General features: G+C 42.2%; 1 protein-coding gene across 4 annotated transcripts in view; it reads right to left on the bottom strand.

Annotated features, from left to right (window-relative positions):
* The window catches only part of Abca1 (ATP binding cassette subfamily A member 1), a 119,300-nt gene that overhangs the window by 14,784 nt on the left and 91,067 nt on the right, over window positions 1-13,449 (bottom strand). For all 4 annotated transcript variants that reach the window (XR_013110673.1, XM_076934966.1, XM_076934965.1 and 1 more), the window contains 9 exons: window positions 10,053-10,242; window positions 9,156-9,250; window positions 8,026-8,058; window positions 6,976-7,081; window positions 5,878-5,952; window positions 5,225-5,394; window positions 3,615-3,792; window positions 564-679; window positions 311-455 (listed from right to left, as the gene is read on the bottom strand). Coding sequence is in view for 3 of the 4 variants with exons in the window: in XM_076934966.1 (XP_076791081.1) it covers window positions 311-455; window positions 564-679; window positions 3,615-3,792; window positions 5,225-5,394; window positions 5,878-5,952; window positions 6,976-7,081; window positions 8,026-8,058; window positions 9,156-9,250; window positions 10,053-10,242 (1,108 nt within the window). In the remaining variant the exon portion in view is untranslated. The remainder of the gene's footprint in view (window positions 1-310; window positions 456-563; window positions 680-3,614; window positions 3,793-5,224; window positions 5,395-5,877; window positions 5,953-6,975; window positions 7,082-8,025; window positions 8,059-9,155; window positions 9,251-10,052; window positions 10,243-13,449) is intronic.

Here is a 13,449-nt window from a genome sequence, read left to right as displayed (position 1 = left end):
CAAAATAGGAAAGCAAAGCCAGAAAAGAATGCAGTCTTTGCCAAAGCAACACTGAAGAAAAAGCAGTATAAAAAAAATAAATAAATAATCAAAGGAAACAGAGAGACTTGACCAGAGAAATACAAGGCACAGCAGGACAGAAATAGAGTCATGTGTATGGGCATAGCTGGCAAAAGCAGAGAGGTCGGTGGTGTTGATGTTCCAAGCAAGTGGAATAAGGTTAGGGATAACCACCGTCCTCTTACACCCGGAGTGCTCTACACTGGGTTCCAACGCTTACAATGGGATGTGTTCTGCCCGTGACACTCACATTGCTTGTAAAGAGTTCCAGTACGAAAGTGGCCACGCTGCCATTGATGCCAATGAAGAGGTTCACACTGGTGAGAACCACATAGGCAGTGCTGGGGATCTTGAACACAAAGGACGCTGGGTACATGAGAGGAGTAATTGACCACCTGGTAAGACACAAACATAAGCATCCATTGGAGTCTTCTGCCCTCCCTCTAGCATTGGGTACCATATGCCTAAATCCTGGGAAAGAGCTCCACTTAGGGTTGTCTTACCCGTACAGCAAGAGCAGAAGGGCTAGAACAGGCAGGTTGGTGGAGGACACGTAGGACTTCTGCTGGAAGCAGATGAAGATGATAACGACCAGTGTAGCAGGGACCACATAATTGCACTAAAAAAGAAAATAAAAGTTAACCCCTAAGTCAAATATACAACATACCCCAAGTCTTCACCATCATCCGACGAGAAAGGACAGATATACATGTTGGAGAATAACTTTGAATTAATGAAGCCACATAAACTATTAATCAAAATTCCGGACAATACAGTTTGACAAGCATTTTACCCTTGGCTGACTTTATAAACTGCATGCCCTTTCTGTCTTTCCGAGAGCTAAGCCAAGGTGTCACGCTCAGTAAACTTACTGAAGGGTGTATTCTCAGGCAAAGTCATTTCAATTTCACAGGAGGCAAATGAGTTTCCATTATTCTACCCAGAGATGATTGTGCCTGTTTCATCATTAATGCTATATTATGGTCTGTCCGCGTTCAATCCCACATGTAATCTACTTGTGAGATAAGCACTCATAACATGAATGTCAAAATTGTTTCATCACACCGGGAAGAATTTTACAGTCTGTCCTGACAGTGCTTCAAGCATTAAAATGAAGAAATAAAGACTTGACCCAGGGACAATTATGAAAATTCATAGCTGGCGCAGAGAGAGTGAGAGAGCGAGAGAGCAAGAGTGTGTGTGTGTGTGTGTGTGTGTGTGTGTGTGTGAGAGAGAGAGAGAGAGAGAGAGAGCAAGAAGGGGGTGCACATGCAGGGAATGGAGGTGATAGTGGACAGTGGATTGACAGACAGTAAAAGAACAGTAGCTTCAGACTGTCTCAGTCCCAACGTGCTTAATGTGTTTATCAAGGACTCCAATAAAGACATCCTTGCAGCAGACTCCAGACTGTTAGGCAGGGAGGGTCAGCAAATACAAAGAGAGTACAAGTGATGTCCCTGAGGTCAAGGACTTGCTCTTCATTCTCTGAATGCCCTCTGCCTGACACATCCAGACGCCATCAGACATGTAGTGAGCACTCAGTGGATTTTCAAGATAAAAGAAAGCAGTTTTAAAAAAACAATTAGGTTCAAAACAGTTGATCTGCACATTAGCACAGAATGAACAAGACCCTAATTAACAATTCACATGAAATAGGTTTCAGCTTCATTACCAAGTAGAAATAAGTCAGGGCAATTTCTAAATGCCATACCTCAAACTGCAGTAGAAAGCATGAGATAAAGATTAGCTTTCTCTAGACTTAGAACCATTCAGATTATGGCCTGAACTCAAGGTTAATTCTGGACTTTGCTTCTTGAAAGGAATATTGATAGATGGAGGGCTCAGACCAGAAGACTGGCAGGTCTTAGAGGCTTGGCGTGATTAGCATATGCAATTTCATTATCTCCACCATCACCATGCATATCTGCACAGTGTCTTAGAGAATCGGTGAGCTCTCAGATATCATCTCGTCTTCGAGAGAAGTTGGTTTACTGTGAGTTGCCTTTAAACGTCTGGGAAAATGTTTATTGGGCAAAGAGTTAGATCTGCTTCGACTACCTCTGAATTAATGATGGTCATAAGGGAATATAGTTCAAGCTCATTTGCCAATAATTGGAGCTTCAGGGTTCTATGAAGTCGTTCATATTGATCCAAACAAAAACAATGCAGTATAGTTGATACAAAACGGATAAACTGCAATGGACAGACAAGATGCTGACACAGTTTATGTAGTTTTCAATGACAAATGGCTTCCTTAGTAAGGCAAAAACAGAAAACAAAAACACAAAAACAAAACAAAAAAATAGAACAACAACAAACAAACAAAAAACACTGACTCTACATTAAAACACGTAAGTTAGAGGTTTTGACTTGGGTTTTTATGAAGGTCTCTCTATTGTAGTATAATTTTTAAGGGGAATGCTGGCTAGACTTATGTGAACTTGACACAAGCTAGAGTAATCTAAAAGGAGCAAACTTAAATTGAGAAAATGCAGCCATAAGATTTGGCTGTACGGCATTTTCTTATTTAGTGACTGATAGGAGAGGACCCAGCCCAATTTCAGTGGCACCAACCCTAGGCTGGTGGTCTTGGGCTCTATAAGAAGAAGGCTGAGCAAGCCATGGTGCCAGGATCCAACATGGCCTTGATGGGAACAGAATGACATGGTTCCTGCCAGCGACAGGGCCAGTGGACCAGGTCCCACCCAGTTAGCTTATCCTTTGTGCTTAACAGAGATAGGCAAATCTCTGAATTCAATGTTAAAAGGACATGTGTGGTTGCTGTCTCCTAAGAATCAAAGGACTGAGCCACTGATTCATAGGATAATCAAAAGGGAACCTGGAGCAAATGACTGGATTGATGTATAAAATACAAGACTGGGCTTATGATCTACAGGAGATGCACTATCCAGAGAACTTTTTAGAATAGCGCGAGAGAACTGCTTGGAGAACTGTCTCAGCAGAGAATAGCAAGAGACAGCTAGAGAGAGAGAGAGAGAGAGAGAGAGAGAGAGAGAGAGAGCTAGCTAGCTACCTGGAGATCTCCAGAGAAAGCAATCAGAGAGAAAGCACCTTGGAAAGCTGTCTCCAGGAGAGCTTGGAGACAATTTGTCTTAGAGTCCTCTGTTTTTGCCCAGACACTCCTTCCTCAGAGCCCCTCTCCAAGCCAAAGCTGGTCCATGGAACCACTAGGAGCAAGTCAGTAAGCAGCATGCCTCCATGGGCTCTGCAGTAGCTCCTGCCTTCAGGTTCCAGCCCTGCTTGACTTCTTGTCCTGATTTGACACTGAACTGTGATGTAGAATGTAAGGTAATAGTTGGGAATAACTGAGGTCATGGTGGTCAGATGGTCCCATGCTGTGCAGTTATTTTTAAGGCTAACATTATGTTTGGTGTCATGGAGGCATTCAGCAGCTTCTCCCTTTTCCTATTTGACATCATCTTAGACTAAGTGGAACACGTCCGAGGGTTAGTAGCAGGCTGTTTTCCTTTAGCCCCATGTCTCCATAGTCCCCACTGAGATTCACACAGAGATAGAAGGTCCTGTGTCCTCACCATATCCCAGACAAAATTAGAAAGCCAGTAGATGACGGGCTTCACACCGCTGATGAACTGAAGGTGTTTGGCTTTGCTCACACGCTCCTGTATCAGGAACACAACAAAGCTGGCTGGGACAAAGGACATCGCAAAGATGACACAGATAGACACGAGGACGTCGACAGATGTGGTCATCCTGGAAGGGAAGAAGCAGTGAAGATTAGACAAACCTTTGATGCAGCTGAGGACAGGGTAAATAATTAGCTAGATATAAGTACAACCATAGTGCAGCCGTAACAAAAATAAACTACAGTCACCAAACATTTTATCTCAGGGGTCCATCTAATTATTTTCAAGTGACATTAAAATAAAAACAACAACTCAAATGTGAAACTGTTTGGGATAATGTTAAAATGGGTCCACTCCCATAACGAAACTACAGAACACAGTATGGGCACGGCCTAAACGCGGTCACTTGTCTTCAGTTTCTGATCTTAGAGTAGTAAGTTGTGAATTCCTATATACAAAAAGGTGTGGCTTGGGAACTATTTCAAATGAGGAAGAAATCTAATCTGGAAGCTAGTCATACAAGGTAATCATATGGCTATAAGTAAGTGGAAAGCAACAGGATACATGTATCAGGCTAAGACATAAAAATCATATATATGTGTGTGTGTGTGTGTGTATGTATAATAAGCTATAGGCTATAATATATAATACATGATATATGGTATATATAATATATGATAATATATATATATCAGTCTAACAATCTAATATGTACAAAAAGCCCACTATACAAAGTCTTGTAAAGATCCTGATGTTCAACATGAATATTCTACAGTAGTTACATAGTAAATGTGCCATTCCCCACATCAAGAGGGGATCTAATATGCTGATTACCGACTCTGTGCTGGGAGCAGGTTGCAGAAATGTATACAAATGACCTCATTTATTATGCCATACAGGGGCCGGGCAGTAGTGGCCCATGCCTTTAATCCCAGCACTTGGGAGGCAGAGGCGGGCAGATTTCTGAATTCAAGGCCAGCCTGGTCTACAGAGTGAGTTCCAGGACAGCCAGGGCTATACAGAGAAACCCTGTCTCAAAAAAAAAAAAAAAAAAAAAAAAAAAAAAAAAAAAAAAAAAATTTCCATACCTAGGAAGCTTAGACACTAAGTTCAAATCCAGATTCTTTCATTTCAAACCCCTATTGACCTTAAAACTTATGGGCACGTACAGAAGAATACACATGCATGTGTGCATAATTCACACATACACATATTTCAAGAAAAAATATTAAATGCATGTTTTGCTGAATTTAAAAACCTCATTTTCAAGCATATAACATATTGACAGTACTTTAATTACTTCTGGATTTCACTAACGCTTTTAATTTCCCCTATATGTGAGTTTATCAGTGCGATGATTTTTACAGATCTGGTCCTCCTTCAAGTCAAGAAAGATTGCCAGCCAGTCTTTAAACTGATCCTTTTCTGCTTCGAGTCTAGATCAACCCAGGCTCATACAATATAATTATCTCTAGCTGTTACAACCAGCTTTTCAGTCTTTTTCCCCTGGTGCTCGGTCACCCTAAGGCCTTCATGCCCATCTATTTAGACACACTTACAAAGCCACCTCTGAGAGCTGCTGCTTGGTGAGGTTCAAGGGATGGTTGAAAGCCGTAATCCCATACTGGCTCAGGTTCTCTCCCTTCTGTAGGTTGGCCCGGAGAATGGCATTATTGATGACATTCAGGAACGAACTGATGGCATGCCAGCCCTTGTTATTGAACCACACCTGAAGTAAAACAGACCAACTTCAAGGTAATGCTGCCAAACCATGCTTCCAAAAGTGAGTGTATATACACAAAACGTGCATGGAAACTTCAGAAAGGAATCCCACTTAGTAACATACCAGACAAGGTATAATAGATGCAGGATCCACTGACCACTGGCCATGGGCCCAGTGCTATGTGAAGACTTTTTATACTAGTTACCTACACAGGGTTAGAGGCAGCCATGGTTGCCACCTTCCTGCTGCACAGGAAACAGCACTTAAACGGTTAGGCAGCGTAAGGCAAAGACCACAGTGGCTCACATGTTAAGTCCGATGGTAAAACAAATTCTCTAAGCACTATGCTGTATCATCCCACTGGAAAAAAAAAATAACAGTTTGCTCTTTTCTACCACAAATGTCCTTAGCTACTACTTGAGAATGAGATTTCAAGAACATAGGATTATTGTTTAGCAAGAAGCTGAAAGAACATAGACAGGGGTATACCTTGACATTGTTTTTGGTATCCAGTCCTGTCATGAACCTTCCCAAGCTGCTGAGAAACCGATCTGCAGAGCTGTCCTGTAAACAACAGATTCCTGCCTCAGTGGTGTCTGGCCACACAGATAAGGGGTGATAGTAAGAAATGAGACAGCCCTATGTAGACCAAGATGACTTCCATTTGATTCAGTGAAATTAAATCTAAAGCCATTACATATGTGGTTCCTGAGCACCAAGTAACTAGAATCCACAGTTGCCATGATGTCACAAGTCATGAAAAAAAATCACACACACACACACACACACACACACACACCCTAAATCCGCAAGATCTTGGAGCTAGAGATGAATCAGCAGTGAAGAATATATAGTCTGCTCTTCCGAAGGACCCAGGTTCAATTCCCAGCACCCACATGGGGGCTCACAACCATCTGTAACTCCAGTCTCAAGGGAGCAAATACACTCTTCTGGCCTCTGTGGGCACCAGGCACACACATGGTATAAAGACATGCATGTAGGCAAACCACCCATACTCATAAGAAAAAATAAATAAATTTCCAAGATTCTTCAGAGTCTCTTGGCATCATCTCAAGAACTAAAACCCAGACGACATGCAGATGGATTCTGTGGCTTCAGTGCTCTAGGTCCAGCACTCCTGTCTGAAACCCCAGAGTCCATGCTACCTGACCATTTCAACATGGGCAGCCTGAGATAGAAATAAATGTGGGCTTAGCCACTCTTAAAACCCAGCTGACCAACCCAGAAAGTAAATGAACTCATTTTCCGATTTCCTGTCTAGTCAATGGCTGTTTTAGGAAACTGTTTGAAATTCAATTTATTTTACTCACTGGCTAACTTATCAGCTTGGCTGTTGTAAGAGTTTTTAATCTCTGAGTTCATTTTTAACTTACACTTTCAGAAACACACTAGTGTACTCGTGTGTGTGTGTGTGTGTGTGTGTGTGCATGCACGCATTGGGTATGAGTAATCAGGTTTATCAGAGTTGCTATGTATACAAACCTATTCAGACCACTGACTATCACTACTCCTGTGTCCCAGCAATTCCAGACCCATTTTTGACATGTATCAGGACTGATGCTGTACCTTGGTCAGTTTCAGGAGTTTCTTCATTTTCTTGATAGCATCATTGACTTCTTGGCTTGGAGGAAGACTTTGAGAATTACTTACACCCAGGGAAAACCCGCCATACCTAAAAGAAAGGCTTGCCATTAAGAGCCAGACAGTGTACCCGAGACATTACACACAGCCACCTCTTATTCAAACTAGAACCAACGTTTGGCTAAGATAGTTACATGTTGCCTCCTCTGGTGAAATCTAGCCATCTTAATTCTCAAGATTGCTGCCCAGTAGGGAAGGCCTAGAGTTAACAACACAAAGTAAGGCATCCATGTCACAGATGGGAAGACAGGAAGATGGGCAGTCTTGAAAGCCAGGTAGGGATTACAGACAGGTCTTGTCTTCCCTGGCATTAAGTCAGCCTATGACTGCTCTGCTCAGAGCTCCAGGGACCCTGACCCCTGGAGAAAAGGCAGGGTGGAAAACTGAAATTTGAGGTCTTTTGAACAGCCTCATGGGCCACTCATAACTTCAAGAATGTTTCCTTCCCTACTCTCACCTGTTCCATGAAAATCCAGAAAGGGAAAATAGGTGGAAATAGGGTAGAAATAAGTGCTTTGATGCCTTTCCTTTCCTCCAAGACACCACACCTTATGAAAGGCCTGAAAGGTTTTCTCCTTGACTCCCTAGACACCTTTGGGAATCTGTCTGGGAAAACTACAGCTAGGACAGGTTTTTCCTTCATGACATTTTATTTTCTTAAGTCTCTAGAGGTCCATGAGAGATTTCTGAAACTCCTCAAGGAAATCACTATATCAAATATTTCAGGGGCCTCCTGAGTTAAGAATGTGCTACAAATCCCACAGTAAATCTAGTATAACTCTGACTGAGCCCTGGTGTGTTTCACAGGTCTGCAGCACCTCAGTCCCCCTCATGGTGAGGTGACACTCAAGAGTGTGCACATGGCAAACAGTCCCCAAACCTATAACTCTGTCTTGATCCAGGATTCCTACATCAAAATCATTCCCCTGAGACTTGAAGTGACTCATGGAGACTGGGGAGAAGGGATTGACTTACCGAAACTCATTCACCCTGACCTTATTCCTTAAGCTGCAGAAAGAAAAGACAAATCAAAAATCAGGTCTAGAAAGCACAGGTCATATTAATGATGCAACAGTAAACATCTACTTGAGGACAAAGCACAGAGACAGGTGATCCTATAACTAGGCCTGTAACCAGTGATATAGCGTTGTACATGTGTAAGGAAGGCCACCCTCAGCACGTATTGTCTGCTGTCTTAGAAACCTTACTCTTATGAGAATCACATAGTAAATTAAACCAGTTTAAAAATCCACCTTACAAACAGGCATGGTGGTACATGCCTTTAATCTCAGCACTGGACTCAAGAGGCAGAGGCAGAGGCAGATAGATCTCTGAGTCTGAGGCCACCCTGATCTATGTAGAGAGAGAAAGAGAGTTCCAGGCCAGCCAGGATTAATGTAATGAGAGCCTGTCTTAAACACACAAGCAAACAAATGCCTTACAGACCCAGAGACCCTGTCTAAAACAAACAGAGAGACACTCAAATAAATACATTACAGACCCAGATATTACTGAACTAAAAGCTGTTTGTTGTGAATCTCGTGTGGGAGCCTATTCTTATTCCAGCATACCCTTGTCATTTAAAGTTAGTTCAAACAAGGACTTGACACCTGGCCATACTGATGGGACGGAAACATTCTCTGCACACCAACTAAACACTGCTCATTATACGGTCATGTCCTAGGAATTTACAAGTCTCTTTAAAGGCTCCATATGCAAGAAAAGCTACTGTGTCTACCCTGACCTTGTATATGGAGCCATCCATGAGAGAGAACCTACAGGTCTTTGTTTGTATCATTTCTCTTAGCCCTCACCATGAACTTAAGTTTGCAACACTAATATCAAATGTAGAAGAATTAAAATTCATATAAGCAAAGACTCTATGAGACTAATGGGTCAGAATTCAAATCTGAGGCCGTATTTATCACTCATTTTTATTCTAAAGCAGGCAGCCTCATCCACTAAGCTGAACTTCTAAGACTCACAGCCCCCATATCATCTTGTTTAACTGATATAATGTGCTAATTTTCCACAGAACCATGATCATCTATTTTCCTACCACTCAAGTCTACATATTTAGCAAGCAAGGTTTTAACAAAAGATACCTTTTTGCTATGATCTGCACATACGTCTTCACCAGGTAATCTGAAATATTTCTTCCAGTCAGATTCTGAAGGATGTCTGCGGTTTTCTGTTTTCTCTGTCATCACATAGAAACCAAGCTCACATGTCTTACAGGTAAGAATCAGGGCAAAAAACAGACAAAAACAATGGGGACCCCAGGGTCCAGGCAAGACCTTCAGCCAACCACCACCAAGACCTGGCCCATTCTGCCATCAGCACTTATGCCAAGCCAAAATCATCCTCAGGAAAATATTTACCAGATATCTAGATGATATTCTCCACATCAACAAAATACTTAGAGAAGAGCATTATAAACTGTCCAATGAATTCTTTTGTATATTAGAGTTATGTTAGTGATTGGACCAGCTGATTTTAAGGTGGCAAACACGAATTAAGTTTGCACACCCACTAAAAATTCCCTGTCCCCACCCTCCAAACTAGATTCTGATAAAAATGGCACAGAGATATCACTATTGTCTGAAAGTTTTCAGGGGAAACAAACAAACAAAAACAAAATAAAACAAAACAACTCAGCTCTCCCTCCAAACCTCAGAGCCCAGAGAATGTTAGAATTGATGAGCCCAGAGAATGTTAGAATTGATGAGATACACTTAACTTTTATGGACCATTTATTCTGAACTGAAAGCAGGCCCAAGGAGTTAACACAACTCTGCTGAACAAGGGTAGGAAGCTGTACCTACAAATGCTCTGTGATAGGCAGTGACACAACATAGTTCACACACCTCTCTGAAAACCCACTCAAGAGAGATCAAGGCAGAAATAAGCCTGACATCACATCTCACTCATTCCTGCTGCCACACAGAGGCTACTAGGCCCTACCCTGAGCCAACTTCTCAGTCACATCAACAGGGACTCACCTGAGGAGGTGGCAGTCCTCCTGCCCCTGGGGGACACACAGGCAGCATCTTCTTGATTTTGTCACTGCTACACTGGCACGCAGGTGAGGGGTTCTTCATTGTCCAGTTCCCATTTTGGAGGAGGTCCACGATGGTCTGGGGAACTGGGCTGATGGTCCAGTCTTCCTCCCCATCCAAGCAAGGGGTGTCTCTGTAAAAGGAGATATCAAAGCATTGTAGGCTCTCCTGAAAAGGGCTTGTCTTTCCTTGATGCTTTTAGAGCACAGGTTTGCCTTTTAGTAAAGACCCATGTGCTAGCCCTAGCACTTGAAAAACAGTTTGACTTCATTATGTTTGCTTTCACAGAAGCCTGTGGAAGCTGGGAATCACAGAAAACCCAGGCAATTAGGACATGAACAGGCTTCAGATGCTCACACTAACCACTGTTCAACCCAGGCAACCAAAGTTTGTTGACACAAAACACAGGAAGAGTCTGCTATGTACTGCACAGTGTTCTGCATCTTTGAGAGTCTGGGGAAAGCAATACAAACTCTTGGCCTTCATGGGATTCTTCATGGCCAGAAACTGTTGGACAACAAGTCAACAAATTCAATTTTACACAACCCCAGACAAAGCAAACAACAGGAGAGTACGTGGAGAAAGCAGACCTTAGAATCTGCTTCAGCCAAAACATAAACAAAAAGCTAGTTAAAGAATTGGGATAATGGGCTGGAGAGATGCCTCAGTAGATAAAGGTACCTATAGCCAAATCTAGATTCAATCTCCAGATCTTGTTATACTCTGACCTCTGCACATGTATCATGACATGCATACACACACACACACACTAAAATAAATAAACATGATTTTAAAAGAACTGGGAAGAATGAACATGCCAGGCAGCAGCTGTGGGCAATCAGAAACAAAAGCCCTGCAAAGAAATGAATGTATATAATTGATGAAAAACAAGAAGGTCATGTGACAAGCTCTAAGACGGACTGATGAACAAGAAGAAGAGAAAAGGAGGAGAAGCCACATGACATAGTCATGGCTAGGAGCTTGTATTTTATGCTCAGCATGTTGAAAATCTTGTAGAGAATGGCAAAATCCAATTGACGTTCTATAATGAGCAGAGAATGGGGGAGCTGAGTGGAGTGGAAAGGCTCACTGTATAAAAGGGAAGGTTGTCTACGAGAATCCTCATAGACAACACAAGGCCCTAATCTCTGCCTAGATCCCTGAACTGTTTGGTGCAGATCAGAAGTCCCTTGCAATCTCAGGATTCATTTATCCCTACTGATAAAATAAGAGTATAAATTGACTTGACATTTCTAGTCTCTCTTCCATATTTCTAATTTTCAAGATTCCACAATTTAAACTAGAGATACAATCTTTATATATCTCACGTCCGTGCACATGTGTGTAAGTTTATAAGTATGCACACAAGTGATTTTTTTTGCAAATGATTTCTCATTTCCTCATTAAAGCCTCTTCCCTAAAATATTTGCCCTTGTGAAACTCACACCTAAAACCTTTAAAAGACAACAGGCTGAGACAAACTAAAGACCACTTGAAAAAAAGAAACTTAGTCGAAATTCTCTGTCCTAATGGTCCCCAGGAACCTAAAATTTGAATTTCAGTCTGAGATGGTGGGGTGAAGCTCTGCCTTTCAGACTGCTTCCAGCAGAGTGTCCATGGTACACAGACAGGACACATACCTTCTGATGTCATGGATATTTCTTTTATCTCTGCAGGCCAGCTGTCAACTCAGTTCTCCTATAGATCTGGCCTTTGCTGGAATCAATCCAGGAATCCATACAGTTCAGCTTACCAACAAAGGACCCAGATACCCAGATCTTTAGCTCACCTCATCCTTCTTTCCTACAAAACCTTCACATAGAATCTTGACTTTTTGGTGTTGTCAAGAAGAAATCTAGTAATTACTAAGGATATTCAGTAACTATCTGCTATGGTTTGTGTCTTCAATATTTTCCAAAGGCTCAAACGCTGAAGGCTTGATCTCCAGATTGTAGTGCTACTCGGTGCTGACAGAGCCTGTAAGTCATAGGACCTAAGAGAAGTAAGTTAGGTCACTGGGGACATACACTCAAAGAAAATCTTGGGACCCCAGCTCCTTCTTTCTCTTCTTTTGCTTGGCTTCTACAATATAAGCAGCTACTATGTTGTAGGGAAGCACAAATTCCCTACCATGATGTTCTATCCAACTAGGGACCCCAAAAGAACCCCCAAACAACACAGCCAATCAACCATGGACCAAAAGCTCTGACACCACAAGTCACCAGCAAATCCCTGCTCCCCGTAAGTTGGTTCTCTCAGTGACAGAACATTGTCTAACACATCATCTGATATGGTGGTGGTTTGAATGGTCCCACAGGCTGATGTTTCTTTCACTACTTGATGCCCAGTTGGTAAAACTGTTTGGGAAGGATCAGGAAGCATGGGTTTGTTGGAGGAGGTGTGTCCCTGGGAGCAGACTTTGAGATTTGAAGACTCAATGCCATTCAAAAGACTCTGCTTCCTGTTTGTGGATCAGGATGTGAGCTCTCAGCTGCTGCCTCAGCACATCCCTCTGTCTGCTGCCATGCTCCTCATAATGAGGGTCATGGACTCTTATCCCTCTGGAACTGTAAGCACCCCCAAGGCCCTTCCTTCTATAAGTTGCCTTGGTCATGATGTTTTATCACAGCAACATAAAAGTAATTAAGCAAATACTAATTGAGAGCTGATAAATACACAGAAATTATTCATCTCCAAATCTGCTAGCACTTATATAGACATAGTCGTCATGTTCAGTGCTCTGACACAAGATTGGTCATCTTCCCCTTCACCATATAGGATTCAAATTTTCCTTTCTGTACTTCTCTATCACCTTGTCGACTCTCCACAGTTCCTTAGCTACCACTCCCTGCATGTGTATGTTGACCACAGGCACATTCTCTCTGGACCTGCAAACTTGAAGCTACCTCTAGGAGCTCCAGCTCTCTCCTCCTCACCTCTCTACTGGTTTTACCGCAGTGTCCCCATGACTTGCTTCTTCAGTACATAGAGAGTCAACTGGGCATATCACTGAGTTTATTTACCTACTATTTAAAACTAGTTCTGATGGTGTGATGAAAAGATGCAACTGCACAAAAATAAAGTGTCTGTTGTTATAAAAATACAATCAGCCTGTCATCTCTGTTGGTTAAAGTAAAGAAACTGAGAAGCAAAGCTGCCAATGGCATACACTGCCAGTCTACTGTAGCATGCAAATATGGAAGCTGGGGTCAAGGAGAGAAGGGGAAAGCATTTGGTTAGTAAGTATAATGTGATTTAAAAATCAACATCTCAGCAGAGTAAGCAAATGTCAGTAATGATTTGCTATACAGGATGTTAGAACAGTCTATTTGTTCCTAAA

The sequence above is a fragment of the Arvicanthis niloticus genome, chromosome 5 (assembly GCF_011762505.2).
Source record: "Arvicanthis niloticus isolate mArvNil1 chromosome 5, mArvNil1.pat.X, whole genome shotgun sequence".
Lineage (NCBI taxonomy): Eukaryota > Metazoa > Chordata > Mammalia > Rodentia > Muridae > Arvicanthis > Arvicanthis niloticus.
Note: the sequence above shows the minus strand (reverse complement) of the source record. Positions and strands in the feature narration are given on the sequence as shown.